At 60.2% G+C, this 10,295-nt stretch overlaps 1 protein-coding gene and 1 long non-coding RNA gene across 2 annotated transcripts; both read left to right on the top strand.

Moving 5' to 3' along the window:
* The first annotated feature begins 1,251 nt into the window (after positions 1-1,251).
* On the top strand, positions 1,252-8,195 carry LOC114003799. Its single transcript, XM_039384355.1, has 5 exons — positions 1,252-1,398; positions 1,922-2,061; positions 2,165-2,266; positions 2,431-2,581; positions 7,242-8,195. The coding sequence occupies exons 1-5, from the start codon at positions 1,252-1,254 to the stop codon at positions 7,674-7,676; spliced, it is 975 nt and encodes a 324-aa protein (XP_039240289.1). The 3' UTR covers positions 7,677-8,195.
* Positions 2,590-6,695, top strand: LOC120323803. Its single transcript, XR_005564665.1, has 2 exons — positions 2,590-4,721; positions 6,366-6,695. It is a non-coding gene; the product is annotated as an uncharacterized LOC120323803 (long non-coding RNA).
* Positions 8,196-10,295: the final 2,100 nt, after the last annotated feature.

The following is a 10,295-nucleotide window of genomic DNA, read 5'->3' as shown; positions in this document are numbered from 1 at the left end:
CCCTCCCAAGTCCCTCCCCCCCTCCCGGGACCCCCTCCGGAGGAGGAGGCCCCTCCCCAACTCCCCCCGGCCCCCCCAGCCCAAGGGGTCGCTCTCGGCAATGGACACCGCGAGCTCTGCACATCTGCGGCTCTAGTGCCGAGAGCGAACCCGCCCCCTTTGCCCCCCGCCCGCGGAGCCCCCCGTGTGATGTCGGGACGGGCCGGAGCCCCGGCGGTGTCGGGCGGTGCTTGTGAACTGCAGGGGGGACCCGCCGAGCGGGCCCGGCCCCGTGGAAAGGGGGATCCAGGGGGGGCGCCGGCTCCGGCCCTCGCGGCTTTATTAAACCCGGCGCCCCCAAGCCCGCGGCTGCGGGGACACGGCCCGGGGGACAGGGGGACGGACGGCACGGGCGGGGGGGCAAGGACGGAGCGGGGGACGGGGGGGGGTCGGGCTGTGCAGAGGAGCAGCGAGGGGGGAGAAGGGGCAGGCAGGAGGGGCCGGGGGGTCCGGGCTGTGCAGCGGAGAAGGGAGGGGGGAGCAGGGGCAGGCAGGAGGGGACGGGGGGGCCGGGCTGTGCAGGAGGGCAGGGAGGGGGCAGCAGGGGCAGGCAGGGGGTCTGGGCTGTGCAGGAGGGCAGCGCCAGGGGCCGGGGGCAGGCGGCGTGCGGGGACGGGCAGGGCGGAGGGGCGGGAAGGAGGGCAGGGCGGGGCGGGCTGTGCAGCAGGGGCCGGAGGGGGAGCGGGGCCAGGCCGGCTGGGCCAGGCCGGCTGGGGGACCAGGGAGGGCGGAGGGGGTCGGGCTGCCCCTGCGGGGCAGGGAGGGGGCGCCGGGCACGAGCGGGTTGGGGAGGGAGGGAGGGGGGGGCTAGGGGGGAGAGGGAGGGGGGGGGTTTGGGGGGGGGAGGGTGTGGGGGGTAGGGGGGGGGAGGAAGGGAGGGGACGAAGGAACGGGAACAAAGTAAAAGAAAAGGGAAAAGCAAAAGCAAAAGCAAAGAAAAAGAGCCGCGGCAGCGAGAGGCTCCCGCGGCGCTGCTGCCTCCCCGCGCACTGCCCGAGCAAATGGCTGTGGGGGCGAGTTCCGGCGCTTAAATACCCCCGCCCCGACCCGCCCCCTGCCCGTCCCCGCCCCGCGCACCTGGACGGGCCCCGCCTCGCACACCTGTGCGGGCCCCGCTCCGCCCCGGACCCGCCCCGGCCCCGCCCCGCCCGCGGGGTTTAAAGCCGGCAGAGCCGCGGTCGCCCCGCGTTTGTGGAGGAAGCTCGTACCGGGATGCTGCGGGAGCGATCGGCGCTCGGGGCCGGAGTCCCGGCCCGGCGGCTGCTCCCGGCGCTGCGCCGAGCTCGGGGCGCTGAGCGGGGACGGCACCGGCACCGGAGGACCGAGGCTGGCTTGGAGCTGCGATGGGGTTCGGCAGCGGTACGGGGATCGGCATCGCCGGACTCGCTCCGGGGTGGGCGCTGGGGCCGAGCTCGGCAGGGCCGCTCGGGCCGGGGCTCTGCCGGGGCCCGGTTGGGGGAGAACGGCGGCGCTTTCCTCGTACAGACGCGGAACCCGGGCCGGGACCGGCCGGGGTGCGGGGACACGCCGGGCCGGCCCCGGGACCCCCCGATCCCGCCGGGCCCGCAGCGCCGCCCGCACCCCCCGCGGGATCGGAGCTCCTCCCTCTCGGGCACCCCCGAGGACATCGCACCCCCCCCCGAAGAACATCGCCCGCCTCCCTCTTCCCCGCGGCCCCAGGAGGTTCCCGCCCGCAGGGCCCCCCGGGAACGAGGGGTCTGGGGCCCGCCGGGGCTCCGGCCACGGACCCGCTCCGGCCGCGGGGAGCCGGGGCCCTGCCGGGGCAGGGAAGAACGGGGGCAGCCGCTCCCTCGTTCCTCCCGTGCTCCGGGACCCCCAGCAGAGCTGCCCGTCTGTCCCCTGTCTCTGTGTCTGTCCACAGGCGGCCCCAGGAGCCGGCACTGACCGTGCCGCGGGTCGGGCACAGGCTGCTCCCAGCTCTGCCTGCGGAACTTCGGCAATTGCCCCCAGCAGTTCTTTGCCCTGCCATCCAGAAGGTGCGGCTCCTCTGACACCTGCCAGGTGAGACCTGAGGCTCTCCTTCCTCTCCCCCGCTTCCTCGGCAACTCGCACCCTCCCGGGGCAAACCCTCTGCTTTTTAAACATCCCCCATCTTTATTTGCAGACGGGGAAGGTCCTGCCTGGGAGGGAAACGGCTACAGGAGAGGAAACCAAGAAACGCTCAACCGGACGCTGCTGCGCGAGTCAAAGGAGGGAAGGACCGCAGGTAAATACAGTCAGGAAATCCGCTTTTATTAAATCTCTGCAGCATTAAATCCCCCCTTCCCAGCCACGGGCCGGAGGGAGCGCGGCCGGCTGGGCTGTGCCCGGCTGGGGACGGGCACCAATTCATCACTGCCCTGCTCAGGGAGGTTTGCCGGCCCCGTTCAGGATTCATCCAATGGTTGCAAAGGTGCTCGTACAACGTCTTTTTCCAGGGATAAATGAGCCTAATAAGCCCAGAGGAATCCTTTGCTCCGAGGCAAAGGCGTTGGTCGAGTGTCGCCGCCTGGTCCCGCCTGCGGGGGGGCGTCTCCTCCAGGTGAGCCTTGGGAACCCAAAATGCGGGGGGGGGGGCTCAGGTCGGGGCCGCTTTTCGGGCCCGGAGTTGGACGGAGCCTTCGGCGGCTGCTGCTTCCCGCCAGGAATGTTCTCGGGGCTCCCTGGGCAGAACCAGCTGGGCAGGGAACGCGGGCCGGGAGGAGGCCGGAGCGACAGAGAGTGACCCAGCCCTGCTTGGGCTTCCTATTGCCGGGGGATGGAGGAGCTGTGCCCTGGAGCTGTGCCCTACAGCCCCCGTGGGGTGGGCACGGGGAAAGGGCTGCCCGCGGCTCCTCAGCCGCACGTGCATCCCTTTGCTCGGGGAAAAGAACTCCCCGGGGCCGCTCCCGAGGCTCCCAAGGGACAGCGGCTTCCCGGCCGGAGAGACGTCCTCGCCCGTGCTCAGGGGCTGCCTCGCCCCGGGCCGGGAGCGCGTCCGGCCCCCGCCTTCTCCTGGGCCAACCCATCCCCTGGAGCCCGGCCCGGGGCGGAGAATCGGCCCAATTCCAGGGAACTCGCTCAAGTCCCCCCAGGGACACCGGCGGGGCCGGGGCAGGAGGGTTACAAACAGCAAAGTCTGTGCAACATCAACCTGTCCTTGTCCCGATCCCGCTGAGCAAACCTGGAACCGTGGCTGCTTCCTGGCAAACCTGGTGTTAAAGCGGCAGCTCTGCAGGGGAGTATCTGAGCTCCAGGAGACACTGGGAGGTTATTCCAGCAGGAATTCAGCATGGAATTGCGGGCTGTAGGTAGAAGTCATCTAAACCTGCAAAGCTGAGACCGGAACCCAAACCTGGGCCCCCCGCAGAGAACAATCTTTGTGCTGCTGTGTTGGCCAAAGCTGCTGCACTGAGAGATCTTGGCAGCCTGAGGGAGGGCATTCTCTATGTCCCAGAAACCAGCATCTCCCAAGGGGACAATCCAAGTCCCAAAAGATTCCTTTGGCCTTTCCACAGGGACTCTGACCCTTATTTGGTCCTGCTCTCCCACGGTTCATTTTGGGGGATTGGTTTGTGCTGGTTTACGTTCCACGACTCCACCCACAGCTGGAGGTTTGGGGCTGTGCTTCTCTACTCCCAGCAGGTTCCCTAAGGAGCCAGATACTCCAACAATCCCCTGGTTTGACTTTCTAGGTGAATTGTACACAAGCCAGTCCCCCATTCCCTATCCAGGCTGGGAGTGCTCGTGCCCTTGGCACAGTTGGCTCTGGCTGGGCAGGAACTGAGAGCAGGACACGGGGCAGAGCGGATCAGCTGCCCAGGGAACCTCCAGGAGATGAAGCTATGGGATCCTCATTCCAATCAAGGGAACACGTTCTGTCTCTGGCAGAAGCCGGGAGCCAAAGCAGATCCCGCCTGGCCAGGCTGGGGGGCAGCAGTTGGATCCACTCTGGGGGAAAGCCCCTGTGCCTGCCAGGAGCTCTGACTCTGTTTGTCCTGCCAGCTCCTGACCAGTGTCAGGGCCCCTGGGAGGGATTCAGAATCCAAAGAAACCCCAAATCCTACCGAGGGACTCATCCAAAGGAAGAAAGCCATTCTTGTCATAAAAAGCTTAAAAAGCTGTTAAAAGTTCTAGGACAGCAATACTGGGATTCCCAGGAAACTTAGTAGTGTCTCGGTTCCATTTCAATGTATCTTTAGTCCCTCAATGAGCAGCTTGGAGAACTTCCCCTGGGATTTGGAGGCTGAGCAGGGTTTGCTTTGGATTGCCTGGCACCTCTGGCCCCAGCTGGTGCAAACACAACTTGGGCCAATGGTCAGTGCCCAGTGTGTCCCTGTGGGCAGTGCCAGGCTGGGGACAGGCACACGCAGCTGGCAGCACTCTCTGCCCCAAACAGCCTCGGGGGGCAGCGCAGCCCCCCCAAGGGGGGGATCGAGGGGGGCTGGAGGCGGCCCAGGAAAGGCCCCCCCGCTCCCCCCGGGGCAGCTCCACAGCCCCCCTGCCCTCTCTGCCACGGGGGCCCCGCTGCTCCCCCGGCTGGCACAGAGCCCCCTGCCCATGGCTGGCAAATCAGGGCCAGGGCTCGGCCTCGCTGCAGCCGCCCCACACGGGAGCAACTCAGGGCTCAGCCCAACATTTCCCTGCTTGGCCACTGCAGAGACCCTCAGGTCACCTCAACACCTTCCTTCTCTTCCCAGCAGGTTACCTGAACTTTAACACCCACAACTGTCTGTGTCTCTGACCACTCATCACCTCAGCTTACCTCAATGTGTTCATTCCCTGCCCTGCAGAGAATGAACCTCCTTTTAAATCCCCAAAGTTTCCCCTTCCAGCCCACTCCTGATTACCTTTTCTTGAACACAAAAGAGTCATTCTCTCCCCTAGAGATCATCTCCTTTTTAACCCCCTAAGTCTTCCTTACCTGCACACTCCTGATTATCTCTTTTGGACTTCCAAATATTCATTCTCTGCCCTGCATATTTGCTTAAGTTTGACACCCGAAATTTTCCCTACCTCTCCACAGCTGATCCCCTCATGTATACCTAAATATGTTCCTGCTCTACCCTACAGACCACCTCAAATTTACTCTCCAAACTTTCCCTACCTGCTCACCACTGACTACGTCCTTTTGACCTCCAAATATTCATTCTCCACCCTGGAGGGTTTCTCAAGTTTTCCCTGTCCACTGATGACTGCCTTAGTTTATCCCAAAATGTTCATTCTCTCTGCCAGACACTGCCACACATTTTACCCCCAGAACCTTCCCTTGGCCTGCTGTGGTGTCCGCTCCTGATTGCCTCCTCTGCACCTCTCAGGATTCATTCTGGACCCTGGAGATTACCTCAGAGATTTCTGCCCTAAATGTCCCCACCTGGCCACCACTGATTACCTCAGTTGACCTCCTGATGTCCTTTCTCTCCCCTGGAGATAACCTCGTTCAAAACCCCCAAAGTTTTACCTCAAAATATTCATTCTCTGCCCTGGACGTTCCCTCAGGGTTTACCCCTGTAATTTTCCCCACATGTCCACAACTGATTACCCCAGTTTACCTCATGGTGTACATTCTCTCTGCTCCACGTGACCTCAAAGTTTACAAACACAAATTTTCCCTCCCTGCCCAACACTGACTGCCTCACTTTACCCCAAGGTATTCCTTCTCTCTGCTACAGATTCTACTCCCAAAATTCTCCTTACCTACCCACATGTAATCAGCTCCTCTCTACAAATACATGTTCGTTCTCTACCCTGTGGGCTACCCCAAGTTTACCCTAAAACACTCCCCAACTGTCCACCACTGAGCACCTCATTTATCCTTCAAAATATTCACTCTCTGCCCTGGACGTTCCCTCAAGTTTTACCCCCAAAGGTTTCCCCTCCTGCCCACCCCTGACTGCCTCAGTGTCCAGCAGGAGGTACATCCTCTCTGCTACAGGTGACCTGAAATTTTACACACACAAATTTTCCCTACCTGCCCACCACTCACTGCCTCACTTTATCTCTAAATGGTCATTCTGTCCTCTACAGATGACATCAACTCTTACACCCAACATTTCCCTTCCTCTACATCACCCATTTTCTCTTCCTGACGCCCCAACTTTTCATTCCATCCCTACACATTCCCTGAGTGTTTCCCTCCCAAGCATCCTTCCCTTCTTCCCTGTTTAAGAACTCACACTCCAGCCCCAGGCTCTCCACTCCCCCTCAGTGGGACCCCTCCAAAATGCCACCTCCCTCCCCTCTGCAGCACCTCACCTTTTCCTACACAAACAGTTGCTGGGGCCCCTTGAAATTACCCCAAGTTGGCAGCTACAAATGTCACCTCTGTCCCTGCCATGTTCTCCCAGGTTTCCCCAGCTGGGAGCTGCAAGGAATTCAGGCCAGGGAATGGACAGCAGGGAACAGCTGTACATGCAAAGGCAGAAAGAGAAGGTCTGTCAGCAAAAGGCACAAAGAAGGGGACAGGCTTCAGAAAACATTTCTGCAATCTAATGAAGAACTCTTTCCAGTTTCCCAGGGAGAAGAACAGGAACTCACAGCCACCAAGGCCTGACAGTCCCCTGCAGCCAGAGCTCAGCACACAGCCAGAGAGGCAATTCCAGCATCTAAAAGGAAAAAAAAGAACAAAAAAAGTGATTTATTTTGGTTTAAAGTTACTTTAAGTTGTTCCAAGCAAAGCAAGCCTTGCTCTGGTTTCAGTTGGGTGAACAGGGAGCGCTGGGCACAGGGCACGTCATTAATGCCCAGGGGATGGGGCTTGGTGGGGGAGGGAAGAGCAGCTGATGGAGTTGCCCAGTGCAATTCCTGCCCAAGGCCTGATGGCCCAGGACAAACCCTCTGGCAGGCAGTGGGTTTGTTCCCTCTCATGGTCTGTGCCCAGTGTGTCCCTGTGGGCAGTGCCAGGCTGGGGACAGGCACACGCAGCTGGCAGCACTCTCTGCTCCAAAGACACTTCTGGGCTCCTTGGCAAACTGCCTCTGACACTTGGTTTTCTCCAGCAGAAATTAAGGAATTGCTCATGGCAGTCTGGAGATGAAGTTATCCCAAAGGGAAGGAAAGAACAAATATTCCTGTCAGAGCCCTTGGGATCTGCTGGGCTGAATTGGGAAGGGCCCCTTATCTGCAGAGCAAATACAGGACAGCCTCAAACACAAAGCCCAGCCTGTCCAGTGGGGTGTGAAAGCACCACTGGGACAAACCTCCACTCTCCTGATTCTTTCCAGGGGCTGCTCCAACCCAGCTCTGAAGCTGCCAAGCCCAAACTGTCCCCGGCGCTCTGGAACAACAGGATCTTCCCAGGGATGATGCACTGGAAGCACAGCCCTCATTCTCACCCTCCACACGCTCCCAGGCTCACCCCAAATTCAGGACAAGGGGCCAAAGGCCCCTCGGGCCGGGGCTCTCTCTGTCTCTGCGGGCTCAGGGACTGCAGCCACCAGGGCCCTCCAGCACGGACAGCCTGGACCCAGAGCAGATCCCTGGGCATTGGCAGCGTCCTGGGCACACCTGGAGACAGAAACCATCAGCCTCTGGGACAGCACTTCATTGCCAGCACACACAGCCTGCCACATTTAGGGGGGCAGCTCTCGGAGCACAAAGCCCAGTCTGACCCAGTTCTCCTGGGCACCAACACGGACTCCACAGACCCACAGGAATGAGAATGTTCTGCTGCTTTGACAAACTTCAGCCCAGCTTTGCAAACCTCAGTCCCTGCAGCTCCTGCTCTCCAGAGCCCCGTTCAGGGCTGGCTCCAGTTCCCTGGAGAACCTGCCCCAGCCCCACTCTGGGCCAGCCTGAGCAGAAGCCACTGGGCTGCACAAGGAAGAACCCTCCCCTGGCTGCTGCAGCTGGAGGCAGATCCAGCTCCCAATGGAACCCTGGGAACAGCCTCCCAGATGGTCTCTCCCCAGCCCTTGGCAGTGGCTCAGAATGGCAGCAGCTCCAGTGCCAGCTGGGTCCCTGCACGAGTCCTTGTCCCAGCCCTGCCCCACGGACACACACGGGAGACACCCACGGGCACACAGGCCTTGCTGGCACAATTCCTCACCCACAGCTGAGGGAAAGCCACACAACAGTAAGAAATACCCTGGGCTGAGAGCACTCATCACTCCAGTCCATCAGGACTTGGAGGCAGTTGGGTAGGGAACACACCCACATTCTAACCCCACCTCTACATTTCTAACAGGTTCTCTTAGAAAGATCCTGGACAGGAACTCAGACAACAGAACCCAAACACTGCCAAGCAATAACAGAAGGTTTGCCAGGAAGAACAGGAGTTCCTTGTTTTCCTTAACACCCTGGGACTGGAGGACCCAATCTTTGCAACCAAGGGACACCAGAGATGTGATTAATACTTAAACCTCTCCCCCCTGGTTCTGTCTCAGAGAACTGGGCCAGCCCTGAGCTACTCCCAGGTGCCTGCAGTGCTTTGGGGAGGGGCAGGACAATGTCCCACTTCTGCTTGGAAACATTCCAGATGAGGAAAAGCCACTTCCCTTCTCTCTCTCTGACCCAGAACCAGAACAGTCCTGTAGGACAACACGGACTATGCACGGAAGGCCCGAGTCAGTGGGGGAAAAAGCACCCTAAACAAAGCAAACCACCCCAAATTTCCAGATAAAAACACGCTGCTTCCTTAACAGGAGCACACCAAACTCATTGAAACCAGAGAGGAAATCACAAACAAATAAAAGACCCAAAAGGATGCTTTGCACTGATACACTCTCTGGTTGATCATCCCAAAGGAGATTCTCCACAGATCAGAAGCAATTACCAATTACTTGTCCTCTGTTGAAAATTAACAACTTGAGGGGCTGGACATGTCCAGTGAGGGTTCAGGGTCTGGTGGGTCCTTTATGGCTGATCCTGACCGGCCCAGGCCAAATCCAACCACCCCCATGGCTGCTCCATCCCAGACCTGGGGCAACATTCAGACAGTTTGGAAACACTGCCCTTCCCTGCTACTCCGTCCTTCCTTACACATCCAGTGCCCAGGGAGCAAATGCCAACAGCAGGAGGAGAGAAAGGTGTCCCTCTGACTTACCCCCCCCCACGGGCAGCACCAGGAGCCCCCAGCCCGGCCGGCGGGGCTGCAGCCTCTTGCCTTTGGCTGCTCCCAGCCCAGGGCACTTGGCAGAGCTGGGCTGGATCAGGGCTTTGGCCTGGCCTGGAAGAGAGGAGAACAAGGCAATTAAGGGCACTGGGCAAGTCAAAGGCTCCTGCCCTTCACCCTTCTGTTCAGTTGCTCACTAGAGAGTTTCAGCCATGAAAAATCCAGGGGGGACAAAAAATAAAATGTGGCCTTTTCCAGCATTTCCATTCCTATCTCTTTCAGGCACTAAAAGGAGGCTCACCTTTCTTACTGCATTCCTTACCCCATTAGAACAGAACCCTTTTCATTCCAAACCCCCCTTGTGAGTCAGTCCATCCTCTGCCACTGCACTTTGGACAAGGGAAGAGACACCTGGGATGCTGGAGCCCAGGAAAGGAGGGAGAGAAACCTGGCAGGGAGAGGATTCAAGGCACTCCAGAACTCAGAAATGTGTTCATGCCTTGCCAGCCCACCCCCATTCTGTGCCACCCACCTGAGCTGGGCAGGTGAGGCCAAGGCTCCCCTCCCTCCTGCCAATCACTGTCCCAGCACACGGATCCCCGGGCTGGGCAGCACTTGGGAAAACTTGGGAAAGGCAGAAGGGAAATGGCACTGCCTGTCAGAAAAGGAGTGTCTGTGAACATCCCTTCTGCACCAATGGAATCCCACCCCTCTGCTCCAATAAACCCAGGGCAGGCAGGTCTCTCCAGCCCAGGGAGAGCAGGAAGGAGAACTGCAGGAACACAGGCAGGCACGGGCAGCTCTTGGCACTGATTCCCTGCAGACCTCTCTGCACTTGGGGCTCTGGGCACTTCAGTTCTAAGGAATGGGGGGGCAGCAGCCCAGGAATGCCCCTCAAAACCAGGGGCCTGGGCAGCTGGAGATCATAGGAGGGGAGTTGGGAGGGGAGACACAGAGAGAGAACAGGAACAGGGGTTGTTTGGGAACAGGCTGTGTGTCCAGCAGGGAGGGGAACTGGAAACACAGGAGGCTGGAGGAAGGCAGGGGGGGAGCACGGGCCTGCCTTGGATGGATCCTTTTTCCCTTGGCTCAGGGGCCTCAGCTCCACCCTCTCTGAGAGCAGCAGGGAACTGCTGCAGGGGAAGAGTTCATTTAGGCACAAGGCAGTGATGCAGCCACGGGGGCAGGGGAAGAGGGGAGAGGAACTGACACCAAAGTGACACCA

This window comes from Pipra filicauda, unplaced genomic scaffold, assembly GCF_003945595.2.
Source record: "Pipra filicauda isolate LSUMZ 115617 unplaced genomic scaffold, ASM394559v2 scaffold347_size1265977_pilon, whole genome shotgun sequence".
NCBI classification, from domain to species: Eukaryota; Metazoa; Chordata; class Aves; order Passeriformes; family Pipridae; genus Pipra; species Pipra filicauda.
Note: the sequence above shows the minus strand (reverse complement) of the source record. Positions and strands in the feature narration are given on the sequence as shown.

What these genes read in the sequence shown, in the direction of transcription:
- LOC114003799 (XM_039384355.1), top strand. Translation starts at nt 1,252, where the DNA reads ATGCTGCGGGAGCGATCGGCGCTCGGGGCCGGAGTCCCGGCCCGGCGG. An exon ending in TGCGATGGGGTTCGGCAGCG is followed by an intron (nt 1,399 to 1,921) that starts GTACGGGGATCG and finishes GTCTGTCCACAG; the next exon opens with GCGGCCCCAGGAGCCGGCAC. An exon ending in CGGGGGGGCGTCTCCTCCAG is followed by an intron (nt 2,582 to 7,241) that starts GTGAGCCTTGGG and finishes GATTCTTTCCAG; the next exon opens with GGGCTGCTCCAACCCAGCTC.